Source organism: Hyaena hyaena, unplaced genomic scaffold, assembly GCF_003009895.1.
Source record: "Hyaena hyaena isolate Hyena2069 unplaced genomic scaffold, ASM300989v1 scaffold_1305, whole genome shotgun sequence".
Lineage (NCBI taxonomy): Eukaryota > Metazoa > Chordata > Mammalia > Carnivora > Hyaenidae > Hyaena > Hyaena hyaena.
Genome location: NW_024081941.1, coordinates 321,272 through 338,176, shown reverse-complemented (window position 1 = coordinate 338,176; position 16,905 = coordinate 321,272). Strand labels below are relative to the sequence as shown.

The window sequence follows — 16,905 nt, the reverse complement described above, 5'->3', positions numbered from 1 at the left end:
GTATTCAGCTGCTTAGGTATCCAAAGGTCCTCATACAAATGAATCTCTCCTGTAAAGTTGGCACTGAAGGGGAGGGAATTTGAGGGCTCAGGGAAGCCTCAGAAAGTCCACAAAGAATATGGTGTAGGAAAAAAAAAAAAAAAAAACTAGAAACAAAATAGAGCCATAACATAAGGTTTTCCCTGAGCATTTCACTGGGGGAAAGGGCCTGAAGAAGATAATTCTGTTTATACAGATCAATACGGCTTGAATGTTCAACATACATACATATATGTGAGCATTAACTACCAGAATCACAGCAAAGCTTGCAGATAGGTCACAGAGACCAGTGTCACCCGAGAGTAAGCGCTTTGTAACTTGAGCAGTGATGTCAGTCCAGACTAAGTGCCTCCATCCCTGGGAAGGAGAAGAAAACAATAATTGTAACACGTAAGAGAAAATGGAGATGGCGGGACGTGGGCTGTCTGTGATTGGACAGGAGCCCTACTCACATTTTGGTGTCTGTACAGCCTTCACAAAATGAAGTCGCACTTATTGGATTTCTTGCCTGATTATTCCCCCTAAAGACTCGGTATATTTGCTTTCTTCGATGCGTCTTCGTCTTTCATTAAAATAGCGTATGAAAAGACCTCTTTGAAAGCTCGTCAAAGTATATCAACAGAAAATCTTCTAAAACAGTTTGGATTTCTATCTCCAGAATTTTAAATGCCTTAAAGGGGAGGTATGACTTTGGAGAGTTGCCAGAGTGGCTCTGCAGCCAGCCAGGGTCCATCATCTTCTTGTCACGCGCACCGTGGGAGAGCAGCTCAGTTTGGGCTCCAGGTTAGACTGCATGGACACGGCCGGCACTGCCGTCCACGGTGGCCTGCACACAGCCTGCAGCCGGGGCACGCCAGTGAGGCCTCCAGTTAGGAGAGCAGGGGCTCTGGGCACCTGGACAAAAAGGACACGACCACCTTTTCTCTGGTCTTCTGTGGCCATGTTGGCTGAGCGTATGAGGTAGAACCCTTGTATAGGGACAGAAGTCGCCACTGATGCCTTCATTTCAGCTGGAGAGCCGTATCCCAGCCCGTCCGTTGCCCCAGCCCTCCACTCCCTCTCACTGATGATCACAGCACACCCCTCTGTGTTCTTTCCTCTGTCTGCCGCCACCATTCTCTTCACGCTGCTCTTCATAAAATCAGCAACAAACTGTCCTAGTTGCCAAAGCCAAGGACCTCACCCAGAAGACCCAATACATGTAGCAGCGACTACGTGTGTCAGCCACAATGCCGGGCTTCGATTTTTAGCCGTTTTCAGTCCCCTTGGCATTAGACACTGCTCCCACCTTCTAAGGAATCTGCCCCTTGACTTCTGCGATACTGAACTCAGGCATCTTCCAACTCTTTTCAGCTTCTTTGATGCTTCTTTCTGCCCCACCCCTTAAGGATCATCTTCCCCAGACAGGATTCTTAGCCTTCTTCTTGATCTCTCCTTGAGCCACCTCATCTGCTCCCATTTCCTCAGGCACCCCTGCTATGTGCATAGATTTCCAGATCGGATTCTTATTCCTACTGGACATCTCCACCTGATTACCAGTGTTCAAGGGGTTTTCATGCACAAGCATGTTCACCTGTAGTATACCTTATCTCAGTTAACCATCTCTTCATCTGTGACCTCTTCTTGCTCACTCATTTTTCATAGCAGATGGGTTAGCAGAGCCTCTTGAGTCGTCTTCATCGGAGTTATGGCTCCCTCTTCCATTCTTGCACTTCTGTTTCAGCTCAGGTGCTTAGGGTCTCCTGTTTGAGTTTGCACCTCCCCTTCCTGCATTCAACCTCTAGCTGTCCATCCAGTCACCAGCACTGGCTTTCTGCAACACAGCTCTGATTGCGTCCCTCCCTACTTAAAAGCTTCCAGGGGATTCTAAATGGGAGGAGTATGTCACAACCTTCCAAACCTACTGTACCCGCTTCATCTTCCACCAGTTACCCAAACCCACCACATTATTTCTCATTTCCAGGCATGTGCGTATGTTGATGCTTCTGCTAAAACAGCCTATTTTGTCCTCTTTTGGCCCCTGGAAAATCCCAGTTCATCCTCTTAGAGCAGCTCAGTCAGTCACTCATATGAGGACTTTCAGATACAAAACAGATGAGCATAGGGAAGGGAAGCAAAAATAATATAAAAACAGGGAGGGGGACAAAAACAGACTTATATACGGAGGACAAACAGAGGGTTGTTGGAGGGGTTGGGGGAGGGGGAGGGGCGAAATGGGTGAGGGGCATTAAGGAATCTACTCCTGAAATCATTGTTGTACTATATCCTAACTAACTTGGATGTAAATTTAAAAAATAAATTAAAAAAAAAAAGAAGAAAGAACAGCTCAGTCAGCCCTAGCAGGCAGTCAGCACTTGTCAAGTGAATAATGAAGACTTGCCCCACTCTCTCCTGCAAAGTGAGGCTCTCTCTGCTCAGTTCTCTAGAGGCACTCTGTATCACTGTTGCATTTATCAGCATTTGTATCGTGGCTTCTCTCTGTGGCAGACCAGGCCCGGAACGTGGTGTGTAGCTCTGCCTCTTGCTTTCCCTGTTGCATGGCAGACCTCATTCCCAGCCCCCTTTCCCACTGAGCCCAGACACAGGCTCACAGTCTTCTCAATACCACACTTGGGACGGCCACTTGCTGCAGACTGTAGTTTGCACACAGCTTGAGGTCTGTGTGACGTGCCCTGAAGTAGACTCTGAGCTTTCCCAACACAGTGGGCTGCCTACTATAACCACTCAATTGCTGAATGAATGACAAATGGTTTTGTTTTCTCCCTTTGGGGCTTTTCTTAATACTAAATGAAATGTTGATCTTTTAATCTTATATTGTTTGATGGTGTGGATAGATCTGTCTGAGAGAATATATTCATGGCAAGGAGTGAGGTAATTTGTTGCAATCCATTGTTACTCTGCAGAGAATTCTCACACACTCATTCAGTCCACCAAGCCACTGCCTGTGGGTGCCAGCTATAGCTCTGTCTTTACAGAGCTCAGCCCATGAGTTTGCCTTAAAATCAGCACACTGATTTTTTTTTAAGTTTTTTAAAAAGTTTGCCTTTGCCTTTGATTTACCTTGCACACTTTTAAAAGTTGGTTGTATAAAGCATTAAAAAGACAAAAGTATCTAAATCTCTTTGGCAATGACAGAAAAAAACTAGCAAGTTTGGGTAATTTTAAAACTAGTTAAAAGCACTTAAAGAGTGCTACTTTTTTTTCTATACTGTATGAAACATTTAATAAATACTAAATAGTAACACTCTTACTGATCTATTTTCTCTGTCTTTAAAACAGGTACAGTAGCTATCCAAAAGATATGTCAAAACAATCAGGAAAATGTGAAACACATTTTCTGTGGCTCAAGTGAAAGATGTAATATAATTATTATTTTAGAGTTCAGTGAGTTTCAATCACACTATCCAACTAAAAGCCTTCTTTAATTCCAGTCACACTGCAGAATTTTAAAATGGCAAATTGGGTAATATTTTCTCCTGATTCCCTTAATATCCATGAGACAGGTATTGTGGGACACTGGATGTGGAGGGTTCTGGTGTGTCAGTTGTGAGACTAGACAGTGTGATAAATAGAGTAATTAGAAAACAGAAAAGGAGAGACGAGGTCTGTAAAAGCCCACAGCCATTCCTAAAATAACAGTTTCACTGCATCTGTATGTATCGATAAAGCTTATTCTCCATTCACTTTTTAATGACCTTATGCTGTTGGTGAATTATTGAAACAGTTTCCTCACCTTTTTATGTATTTTCTCTCCTATTTTGTTCCCACCTGTCTTATCTGGAAAACCCATCAGGCTAACTGTCAGGTAGGTTCTTCTTGATGTTTAATGTGATTATTAGGAGGATCCATAGTGGAAAATGAAGTACACAGACTGTTGGTGACCCGTGATGAATGATAAAACTAAACAGAAAAGACACATACTAAATTGTGGAGAAACTTTTTGCAGATGCATAAAACTATAGAAGCTGAAGACTCTGAGCACATTAAGCCAGAGTGAACATCCATCATAAGCACATAGCCTAAGGAAATACAGCAGCTCTGAATGATAAAGTAGGTTGTTACCTGGACTGTCCAGTTTTGCTGTGGCTCAAAATACATGCTGTTCCCAGAGGGCTCAGTTGTTGTAGGGCGGTATTCTATCCCACGTGGTCACAAGTGATGGTGCTGTAAATATACCAGCTCTTAGGGATTTGACTGGGTTTCAAAAAAAATTCACAATGATGTATTTTAAACCCCTATTTTGGCCACACGTTCAGATAGTTAAAAAGCCTTGAAGTCCTGTCTTGAAGCAAGAGTGGCCAGGAGAAGGGGAGCAGCAGCACATACTTTGCTAATGCTAAGCTCACCCTTGGAGGTAACGCTGACATGGTTTAGCTCTAGTCAAAGAAGTGTTGCTTGAAATTGCAGTAGGCGACAGAGATGTCCATTTCTCCCTTTGGTGTCGGGGAAAAGGAGTATTCCTTCACCCACGGAGGCAGCAGAACAAGCTGTTTTTAGATCCTCAAGTGCAAGACAGACACTTTAGAAGCCCAAACCACAGCTAAGCCCAAGAGAAGAGAGACCTACATTTAAATTAGTGTGTTTGGTGTGTGTTTGATTGTGCGTGTGTGTGTGTGTGTGTGTTGTTTTTAACTTGGGTTCATTTTTATCTGCCAAGAGGAGAAATTATGTGCTTCAGTTGCCATGCAACACAAACTGCTCTAACAGCTTTCTAATTTTAATTTCAGAAGTCTACGGAGCAAATGAAGAAGGTCCCCACTATTATTCTTTCAGTCTCTTATAAAGGAGTCAAATTTATTGATGCAACAAATAAGGTGAGTAGCACATCTCTCTTTGCCTTAAGATACCAGATACAGTCCTGAGTTTACAATCTAAAATCCTTTGCATCTCGTCATGCCCAGCATCTCCCATTTTATTCACTCCCTGCCCCCACCTGTCTGCTCTCTGAACACCCATAGACACACGTACACACACACACACACACACATTCCTACATCTATACAAAAGGGCACATTTCATCTGGGGGACTTGATCTAGGATTCCTATACATACTCTGCTTTTTCTGTGGTGCCTTCTCTAATAGACTGTGGCCACTTAGTATCTGGTACTTCCCTCTGGCTCTAGAGAACATTACAGGGGGTGGGGAGTCATGTATAGAATGACAATGCAAAAAGCCATCACCCTTTCATCAGAGGAAATGTTACTAGCTAAAGGACGAAGACGTTCGTCCCCCCATTTCTCTAGAGATATAGATGTCCTTTCTCTTTATATGTGTAATAAACAGCTGACACAAGGTACACATTCCCTGACTTTTACATTTTATAACTGCGTTTCTTCTCAGCTCTTGAGATGGGACAGAGGGTTTCACCCGCATTGTTTTCTGAGGAGGCACAATCAGAAAGAAGCTCAGGCCACACTGTGACTCTGTTGTGACTTTGTACTCACAGTGGAAGCCGTTCATGGGCCCTAAGGTCACATGTGAACAACTGGGTTGCATTTGACTTAAGTGTCCCAGAGTTCCGTTCTTGGCGAAGGTGACAGAGTGCCAGTGCTAGACTAGAACTCCTGGGTGTGACCGCTGTCGCTCCCCATGAACTTGAAACTTGATGGACTCCTCCTCACAGGACCCCCAGATGCCCCTGTGTTTTATTCCTATATCCTCCCAACTGATAAACTCTAGAAAAAGGGAAAATGAGGTGATCCCCATTGGTGAATACCATTTCTTTTCTGGACCCCCTACTCAGTACCCCCCACCTATACCCACTCCATTTTGGAGAAAGGGAACAGAAGTCATGAAACAAGTGAACTAAACAGTAGTAACTTAGGGCCAGGGCAACTGGATTTAGCCACCAGAAGTGCCATGGGCAGTGACTCTTGGGTTAACTATAATAAACCTGAGCATCTGATTCAACCAGTTCGGAGTTTTCCTGATTTGTTTTCTGTAACAAAGAAGATTGCTCTATCAGCAGTTAGACAAGCCCGGGCTCCCCAGATCTACCTGGGAGAGCAACCTTCCAGTTTTAGAAACAGTTCTGAAACCAGAGCAGAAAGCTTATAACCCAGCATGATTATGTAGGCTGCTGATCTCCAAAGCACAGAGTCAGATGCCTTCCTTATGTGAAATGATAGTTTCAAGTCTGCAATATATTGTTGATAGTTACTGTTGTTGGATTATAGCTCTGTAGATTCTAATCAGAAAAATCCCAATTGATTTGCTCTTTTATTAGTTGGAAACAACTTCAGTTACCGGTGAACAAACTTTCTGTATCCTTAAATTATAGTCCGATTGGTTTTTAAAGTCTTGGAACTTTATGAACCTCTCATTGATGATACCTGATTGCTATCACTGTTTGTAAGTTTCAAAAAAAAAAAAAGCCTATGGCCTGTGGGTTTTTTCCCCTAACCTAGAGCAACTGTCTCTACCCCATTTGCATTTGAAAAACCATGAACGGTAGTCTATTTCTACTGTTAACAGTAAGAATTTGACACTCTCTTAGATTACCAACCTAAGCAGTCGTGGGTTCTGACAGTTTCTAAACAAGTAGTATTTGCCCTGAGACGTTTCCAGAGTCTTAAGGCTGTCATTCTGTGAAGCTGGTGGTGTGACTGGATGCATCTGTGTCAGTAGCATCTTCTCCATTCCAGTCTTCATGACCAGAGGCAAGAGAGCTCTGTCGATTCTGTTGCATTTTGCTCATGGACACATCAGGGTTATAGAACTTAGTCCCCGCAAACATAGAGGAGAGCCTTCTGCTTCAGTCACCAGTAACTAGAGGAGTTATCCATAAATCTCTGCTCACTGATGACTGTTGTCTGGAAGTATAAGCACTGAAAAATATGCAAAAGATAATTCTATGTGAATTAGAACACTAAAGAAGGCCAGCATATCTTCCAAGTTCTTGTTGTGTGGTCCTCAGCGTATTTTCAAAATCTAGAGCAAAAGCAAAGTGCTTGTATTAGTGGCAGGCAGAGCCAACCTCTCCATGACAACATGTGCCTGGCTTTTTCAGGAATTTGGGGACATTGACTTCAACACTGACACTTACACAGTGTCCCCATCACAGTGTCCTGTAATGCAGTTAATCTGCCCCGACACAGCAGTGGATAGGGAGAGAGTGGGTGACTCAGGACCACAGTCTGATACTTGGTGTGTGAGAAGCCAAAGCAGAGAGATTGTATTAGGAGTGTAGAAGAAAGAAATAGTGTCAGGGCTGCATTGGTGGGATTTGACTACAGAAAGCTGAGAAACATTACCACCAGCCAGGGCTGAAGGACTGGTTCTAGAAGGCATGGAAGAGCTACTGTTGAAGGACCATTCTCAAGTTGTGGTGTGAAGGGCTCTATGCTCAGCCATCTAGACTCCAGCAGAGTCCACATTGCATCTTCATATACTGCCTTGTTGCCTTGTTCTGTAGCAAAGACCAAAAACCTCTGATTAACACTCACAACAGAAAAGGAACAGAGTGATAAGTGCCAGAGTCCTGATTTCAGTTTGAGGCAGAAATTTCTCCCCTGGGAGGTGTTGTCTCACTGGGCCACTTTGACTTGAAGGACTTGTGGAGGCATATTAGAAGACCTCACAACATGAGGTACTAGTGGCCAACTAAGCCTGTAGTAAGGCACACCTGAAAGTCACAACTTAATTTTCATATCTGATGATTCCATCGTGTTTTATTCCTACCTAGACGGTCCTCTCCTGACCACTGCGTTTCTCTTACTCTGCTCTAGAGAGGTAGAGGGGGTTGTTCATCCTGCACGACACATGGGGAGGAATGGAACACCTCAGAGTCTCTTCTAAGTGACTCATACAGCCAGTTGGTCATGGAAAAGGATTGACTCTCTAACACATTTTCTGTTCCTCCTCAGCCACCAGGCCACCAGTTAATTTTCAGTGTGTGCTCCTCTTCCATTCCTATTACCACCCATTAGATTGTGATAGATGAGCCCTCCAGCAGAGCACTTCTTTCCTTTTCCTCTAATAAATAAGTGATTTTGGCCACTTCATGGGGAAGGGTCGGGTGCCTAGGTAGAAACTTGCAAGTGTATTGCCCGGAAACTTAGGAAACAAATTGAACCACTAATCGTGATTTAAGAAGGAAGAAGTAGAAAATAGTCTTGAATTAAAAATGGAACTTGGGGGAGCTCAGTTTGTTGGCCCTCTGACTTTGGCTCAGGTCGTGATCTCGTGATCCATGAGTTCAAGCCCCGTGTCAGGCTCTGTACCCAACCCTCAGAGCCTGGAGCCTGCTTTGGATTCTGTGTCTCCTTCTCTCTGCACTTCCCCTGCTCGCTCGCTCTCTCGCTCGCTCTCTCTCACTTTCTCTCAAAAATAAAAAATAAACTTTAAAAAAATATTTTAAATAGAACTTGGAATAGATCTGGTCCTTACATGTAGATCAAGCACACCAACTTTCTGTAGATCCGCAGCCCAGAGATAATTCTAGCATGGCATTTGGCCCAGAGGTCTCTGACTGGTTACTGACCTATCTTCAGACCAGCAGTGTTTTGCAAGAGGTGACACAGTCCCCACGTCCAATGCTTGGCTGAGAGTGGGTTGCATTTTGCCTTCCCTCTCTGACCCCCTCCTCAATCTTTCCATCCAGCTAAATTAGGAACAGTGCATTGCTGGAGTTTGCTTTTTGTTTGTTTGCTTTTTGAACGCCAACTTCAAACAAGGCTTATGCTATTTTTTAAGCACAAAATAATTCAGAACATTTGCCTAAACAAGTGCTCTTTTTTTTATATATATAGCACATACTTCTTCTAAAAAGCTCAGAGTCAGATTAAGAGCCCATTAAGCATGTGTGCTGTTCTCATCTGCATCAGCTTCTCTACAGGTCCCCTCTGATCCCTCTATGTCCGACCCCTTCTCTGCAGGGGCACTGCATTCTCTCGGCAAAGGCCTGGCCTGAGGAAGAGACCCAGGAGAAAGGCCCTGCCTGTCAGAGGCATGAGTGAGGGAAGCAGGGGGCAGGGGTGGAGGGGAGAGGAAGGTAGGTGGGGAGGAAGCTGACTTCTCGCGCCCATCACTTCAACATCACATGCCCTTCTTAGAACCTCTCTGTTAATTGGCTGGACCAGACAATTCTACTCTACACCCACCAGCCAGGCACCTGTTTAGCTGTTTCTCAACGTGATAAAAGGCAACAGACAAGAAAAACAATCTCTCCTTGTTGCAAGAAACTGGGCTGTCAAACTTTCTATCCCAAAGAAGCGGCAGGGTAAGCCCCTCCTCACTCCTTCTTTTGAGTCTTTTAAAAGCTCTAGTATCCTTACTACATGCTTAGATATGGAGGCTGAGCAACATAAGAGGAGTCCATTGTAAGCTGAGGTACATCACCTGTGCCTTATGGTGATGTTCACTTTTAATTTATGGAAGAGCCACCAACTGATGTGTGACAGGAAGTGGAAAGAATGTGTCCCTACTAGACATCTTCTCCATGTGGGAAACCAGCCATCCAATCTTCATGCTGTCTCCAGCTGGAGTCCTTGGTCTCCGATGCATCTCACGCATGGAGAACCGGCCTCATCATTCTGCAAAGGTAGACAGTGCAGAGAGGTGGCAGTGTTTGAATGTGAGACCTTGAACCTCACCACACTCTGGCCCTGCAGAAAGATCAGGAAGTTCTGTTCAACAATACCTCCCTACCCAAACCATCAATATGAATTCAATTAACAGCATATTTTTTTTATGTTCATTGCTTCTTTTCTTTTTTTCTTTTTTTTTTTTTTTTACAAATAGTTTATTGTCAAGTTGGTTTCCATATAACATCCAGTGCTCATCCCCACAAGTGCCCCTCTCCATGCCCCCCTCAGTTTGTTCTCAGCATTTAAGAGTCTCTCATGGTTTGCCTCTCTCCCTCTCCCCCACTATTTTTCCCCTTCTTCTCCCCCATGGTCCTCCGTCAAGTTCCTCCTAATCCTCCTATACGTGAAAACATGTGACATTTGTCCTTCTCTGCCTGACTTATTTCACTCAGCATAACACCCTCAAGGTCCATCCATGTTGCTACACATGGCCACATTTCATTGTTTCTCATTGCCATGTAGTATTCCATGGTATAGATAAACCACATCTTCTTGATCCATTCGTCCGTTGATGGACACTTAGGCTCTTTCCATGTTTTGGCTATTGTTGAGAGGGCTGCTATGAACATTGGGGTACATGTGCACCTATGCGTCAGCACTCCTGTATCCCTTGGGTAAATTCCTAGCAGTGCTATTGCTGGGTCATAGGGGAGTTCTATTGTTAATTTTTTGAGGAACCTCCACACTGTTTTCTGGAGGGGCTGCACCAGTTTACATTCCCACCAACAGTGTAGGAGGGTGCCCGTTTCTCCACATCCTCGCCAGCATCTAGAGTTCTCTGATTTCCTCATTTTAGCCACTCTGACTGGCGTGAGGTGATATCTCAGTGTCGTTTTGATTTTTAACAGCATATTTTTAAAGTGCCAGTTTAAACAGTGATTAAACAGCATTTATTCTTAACTGAATATAGAATACATTTATTAGCAGCCTTCCCTCTAGATCATAGCAGCAGAGTTCCAGTAGTTGGAGAGGAGGCTGATTTGGGAACATGGAGCACCACAGAAGAGGGCAGCCTCTATGGCCAGCCAAAAGACAGCCCTGCATTCCTGGGGAATACAGAAGTGGTGGGTTCCAGAAAATTGGGGGAATGGCAAGAAAGGAGAAATGTCTTCATCCATTTGGGCTGCTATAACAAATTAACGTAGACTGAGTTGTTTAAGTAATACACATTTATTTCTCACAGTTCTGGAGGCTGGCAAGTCCAAGATCAAGTTACCAGCAGATTCAGTATCTGATGAGAGCCCATTCCCTGGCTCATAGATGGTATCGTCCTGCTGTGTCCTCACTCCTCACATGGCGGAGAGAGCTAGCTAGGTCTCTCTTCTCTTGTAAGGGCACTAATCCCATCATGGGAGCTCCATCCTCAGAACCTAACCACCTCCTAGAGGCCCCCCTCCACATACGATCATATCAAGGCTTAAGTTTTCAGGGTTCCTAAGATTTCAAGATATGAATTTGGAGAGGACACAGACATGCAATCCGTAATAAAGGGAGATCTCCAAAGATATACTTCACCTACTTTATAGTTTTGTCCAGGGCCGTGATGCTGTCACTTACCACTGAAGATGGTTGAGAAGTGATTCAGGGAATTCAGTACAATAAAAATAAGAGGGCAGGCCTCCTGGGTGCCTCAGTCAGTTGAGCATCCATCCGGCTCTTGATTTCAGTTCAGGTCATGATCCCAGGTCACAGAATCAAGCCCCACATCAGGCTCTGAGCTCAGTATGGATATTCTCTCTTTCCCTATTCCTCTGTACCTCCTCCCCACTCATGCTTGCTGGCACTCTCCCTCCCCCCCCTCCCTCCCTCCCTCTCTCTCTCTCTCTCTCTCTCTCAAAAAATACTGTTTTTTAAAAAAATGACAGGGTACTTTTCACTATAATACTTTCCCAAGAAGTTGATCTTCCAATCTACCAAATTCTAGTAAAGGATCTCAAGAAAACAAAATGCCAATTTAGTTAAAAATCAGAGCCAGTGCTCCATTTCTGATGACAGTGGATCTTGGATAGGTGAGACCAAATCCACACTCCCCGAGGTAATGGCGGCCCCCAATTAAAATGATGATGGAGACTCTCAGCACTTGCAAACACCATCCCTGTGAAGACTCTGTAGATTCTTTTTATTTTTTTGTTTTTTGTTTTATTTTTTGTTATTTTTAGAGAGAGAACATGAGCAGGTAAGAGAGAGTCTTAAGCAGGCTCCACACTCAGCATGGAACCTGACATGACGTTCAATTTCACAACCGCAGATCATGACCTGGGCCAAAATCTAGAGTCATATGCTTAACCAACTGAGTTATCCAGGGGCCTCAAGACTATGTAGATTCTTAAATTCATTTTAAGACTGACTAGTTCCTAATTTAGTCTTCTATTTGAAATGCTATCTGAATGCATTTCAAAGATTGTGACCTTCTATTTTGAAACTGTACCTTACAATAGAATGTTATTTGTTTATGGGATTCCAGTTTCAGATTGAGTTATTTTTGACAGAGCGCTGCATGTAGTGTCAACATACAGGGCCATAGTGAAGAATGTCTTAATTTAATTTTCTTTTATGTGTTAATTCTGTAATTGCTTCCCCGCCACACAGCTCAGTAGAGTTAGGGACATGAAGTACTTGCTGGGGGTGCTGGCAGGGAAGGACATTTCGTAAGCATTTTTAGGCATTGATGGGTTTACATGGAACATTTTATTGCCAACAGGTTATTTAAGACTGTGTAATTAAAAAGTAATTAGCGTAACTAAAGTATTGAGGATTTTAGATCTATGACAACTGGAAGAAACATAAATGGGATATTATAAGATAAAAAATGATTGCATGATTATGTGAATTTTTTTTTTTTTTTTTTTTTGCTTTTTAAATACATCTGTGTATCAAAAGAAATTTCTAGCAGGGTTTGCAGCCAAGATGATGCTCCTTGGTTATTTTGTGCTTCAGGATAATGATACTTAAACCTTTCTTCACTTACCTCCCACCAGTTATTCTTAGAGGCTCGTTGGAATGAGGGGGCTGGCAGGGAGATGCCATGAAGAAATACTAGAGAGAAAAAAATGAAATTATGCTAAACCAGTGAAGGAGAGGTGGCGATAAGGGGCCCTGCAGCATGTGAAAGAGCCTAAACTCTACAGTCAGACAACCTTACATTTTAGTCCTAACTCCACCACCCATCCTGCATAAGGTACTCACACTGAGTGCCAGCTTCCCCACCTGTAGGATGATAATGATAGCCACAGCGCCCACTCATAATTCTGCACAGTGGGTGTAGTGAGTAAGGTATTGTCACCCATGGGGCTGTGCATCAAGCAGAGGATCCAAGACCTGAATAATGCCAGGTAGTTGTTTCTCTACCCTTTAGCCTCCAGAGTCTTCAGGAGGGAGCACCTTGAACTGTTGGTGGGAACGTACATTGGTGCAGCCACTGTGGAAAACAGTGTGGAGGTTCCTCAAAAAATTAAAAATAGAAATACCATATGATCCAGTAATTCTACTATGAGTATTTACCCAAAGAAAATGAGAAGACTAATTCAGAAAGATATATGTACCCCTATGTTTATTGCAACATTATTTATAATAACCAAGACAGAGAAGCAACCTAAGTGTCCATTAATAGAGGATTAGATAAGGAAGATTGTGTGTGTGTGTGTGTGTGTGTGTGTGTACACACACACGCATGTATATAGATACACAATGGAATATTACACAGCCATATAAAGGATGAGATCTTGCCATTTGCAACAACATGGATGGACCTAGAGGGTATTATGCTAAGTGAAATAAGTCAGACGAAAAAAGACAAATACCATCAGATTTCACTCATGTGGAATCTAAAAATAAAGCAAATGAATAAACAAAATGCAGAACCAGACCTATAAATACAGAAAACAGAGTTGTCAGAGGGAAGGGAGTACGGGGATGGGCAACATGGGTGAAGGGGAGTGGGAGGTACAGGCTTCCAGTTATGGAAGAAGTAAGTCATGGGCATAAGAGGCACAGAATGAGGAAGATAAGTCAATAATATAAGCGCTAATGTTTAGACTTAATAACAAATAGGACTATAGGTGGTATAATATCATGAGTTTGTCATTATAAGACTAATTCTGAGTAAGCAATTCAGAATTGCTTGTCATTGTCACGCTGTATGGTAACAGATGGTAGCTGTACTTGTGAGCATAGCATAATGTACAGAAAAGTTAAATCTCTACATTGTGCATCTGAAACTAATGTAACAGTGTCAACTAAACTCACATTTAAAAAAAATTAACGTTTGTTTATTTTGAGAGAGAATGAGAGCATGAGTGGGGAGGAGGGGCACAGAGAGAGAGAGAGAATGCCAAGCAAGGGCTCAATCTCACAACCTTAAGATCATGACCTGAGCAGGGGCGCCTGGGTGGCTTAGTCGGTTAAGTGTCCGACTTTCGCTTAGGTCATGATCTCGCAGTTCGTGGGTTCGAGCCCCGCGTCGGGCTCTGTGCTGACTGCCAGCTCAGAGCCTGGAGCCTATTTCAGAGTCTGTGTCTCCCTCTCTCTCTGACCCTCCCCTGCTCACGCTGTCTGTCTCTCTCTCTCCTAGAAATAAATAAAAATATTTTAAAAAAAAAAAAAAAAAAAAGGATCATGACCTGAGCCGAAATCACGAATCAGATGCTTAACCAACTAAGCTACCCAGAAACCCCCCAAAACTTTTTTGAAAGACCTTGACACTTCCACCTGCCTGCTTCCTTCTATACCAGCCTTTGCTCTGGGGCAGTAGGGGCAGGGCACAAGACAGTGGGCAGCAAGACGGGAAGAGTTTCTCCCAGCATGCAGAATGTGGCAGGTGATCCTTCCCAGACAGAATTAGCAAAAGGCAGCACTGCCTATCTATAGGTGTATATGGGGAATCAAAACACTAAATTGCTTCATAACTACTATATTTTTAAAGAGTGTCTGCCACCCAGACTGCTTCTGCTCACAGCACCTGGTGAGAACCATTGCTCCAGGATATGACTATATTAGGTTGTTTTTAATTAAATGAAAACATTCCTTCCAGACCTGGTATTCATTTACCCGCAGATAGCGTGTTGGATCACTTTGAATGATGCTGATCTAGAACATTCTAGAAAGAGAAGAGGCAACTGATTCCCAAGTCATTTGCCTTGGTTCTAAAATGTACTGGTTTGCCAAGGAAAATAATGGTCATTTATGTCATTTCTTCCAGAACATAATTGCCGAGCATGAAATTCGTAATATCTCCTGTGCTGCCCAGGACCCAGAAGACCTCTCAACGTTTGCTTATATCACAAAAGATTTGAAGTCCAATCACCACTACTGTCATGTGTTTACTGCCTTTGATGTGGTGAGTACCATCTTTGGACAGATTAAATATTTCCCCAAATATATGTGCATTTTATTGAAAGTTCAACTTACAGTTAAGATACTTGGCTTGTCTATCAAGGGTTCAGGTATGCCTAATGTAAGGTATTTTGCAGACTGTTTTTCTGAGCTTTTTCTAGATTTTCACTCACCCATTAAATTTAGACTCCTACTTCTCCTTGGTATCTGAACTGCTATTGCTCAACTACTAACTTTATTTTTCAGATTTGACAAATCCCTTTCTTTCTTTGGTTTCAAAACATAGTAATGTCTGCCGGTTTCTCTGGTGGCCATATCTAAATAGTAGGGCATAATAGTACAGGTTTGTTGGGAAGAAAAATAAATTTCAGTACCTCGTACATTATTTGCAGTTTTCTATATTGAAAAGTAGTCAGTTTGTACACCTACATATAATAATTGGGAACACCAAGATTTGGTTCATTTGCTTATTCAGAATTAGTCTGGTAATGACATACTTATTACATCACACCACTTATAGTCCTATTTGTCATTAGACTAAACATTAGTCCTTATATTACAAACTTGAAAAATGAAAGCAATTCTAGCAAACAGGTGTTCCATTAAGATAGATAGATACCCTCGGTATGGTACCAATTCTTGAGGATATCTCTAGTACAGTACATTGGGCATTCTGCCTGTGGAGCAGCTAGAACAGATATGGCTGCAATTGTGAAATAATTTGTAATCAGAAAAATTCTAAAATGTCACTTTAACTTGACAAGTCTGCCCTGTTCAGTGTGTTTGAAATGTACATATTTAAAGAATTACAGAGAAACTGCAGTATAATGTATTCTTGGGAGGCCAGCCCATAGTTCCGTGTCATGGGTGAAACTTCTTGGAACAATCTTTTTCATCTCTGGCTGACACCCAGGGACCAATGACCACCATAATCCAAAATATACACTATTCTAAGGTACCTCAGGCTCGTGTTCAGAGCATTTGCTCAGAACAAGTGACACATCTTTTTCAGTTTTTGAAGACTGAAAACAGGAAAGAATGTTCATGTGATATTAAAAACTTGCCTCTGTTTTAGAAGGTAAATGGAAAATAAGATAGAAGTGGGATGTGATAATAGTAAGGACTAGAAAGCAAAGCCCTCGAGGGTTGCTTTTGAATATCTCTGGTTGTGTCTGTTTACATGAGATCAATGGCGTTGATTAAAGTCGTCTCAGCATTAGGTTTCTGGTGCCTTAAACATAATTGCCATTCTTATGAAGTGCAGTTGTTTCTGTAAAGAGCAAAATCCCATTCTATCCACACATCTTTTGGTTTGCATGAAACACCTTTTACTATGGGAGTTGGATTAGTATCATAGAAAGAAGAGGCAGATCAGAGTTCACATGCCAGCTCTGCTTCCTGCACCCTGGGGTTAGACAAGTTGTAGAACTTTTCTGAGCCTCAATTTCCTTTGTCTATAAACCAGGTACAGGGATCTGTACCTCACGCGTTTTCATCAGGAGTGAAATGAAGGAACATATGGAGAGTGCCTCATAAATAACAGGTGTTCAATGTTCCTTCCCTACCTCTTCCCTCTCCTTGGCTGTTTACATCACAATTGACAACCTGGCCTTCTTTCTTCTAAAAGATATTAAATAGATTTGCCAGAAATGTATTTATGATCCAAAGTTTTCCCACTGCTTTTGTAAGGTAACTGAAAAAAATAGAAGCAATAAATAAATAAATAAATAAATAAAATAGAAACAAGAGAAAGAAAATATTGACTCCGCAGGCCTTATAATGGTATATTGCCTTCATGCAACATTTTCACTAAGTGTTAACATTAGTCATATTCTTCAGGATGAATTCCAGCCTCTTGTTGAGTACTGCAGCACTTATTAGTTTTTAAAGTAATATAAAATTGGCCTTTATGATCATACCCAAAACATTGTCCTGTATTCAAACTAA

At 42.5% G+C, this 16,905-nt stretch overlaps 1 protein-coding gene across 6 annotated transcripts in view; it reads left to right on the top strand.

Moving 5' to 3' along the window:
- Positions 1–16,905, top strand: part of LOC120225023 (ankyrin repeat and sterile alpha motif domain-containing protein 1B-like) — an 82,847-nt gene that overhangs the window by 43,018 nt on the left and 22,924 nt on the right. For all 6 annotated transcript variants that reach the window (XM_039223252.1, XM_039223250.1, XM_039223248.1 and 3 more), the window contains 3 exons: positions 3,833–3,844; positions 4,767–4,853; positions 14,825–14,962. In XM_039223252.1, coding sequence (XP_039079183.1) covers positions 3,833–3,844; positions 4,767–4,853; positions 14,825–14,962 — 237 coding nt within the window. The remainder of the gene's footprint in view (positions 1–3,832; positions 3,845–4,766; positions 4,854–14,824; positions 14,963–16,905) is intronic.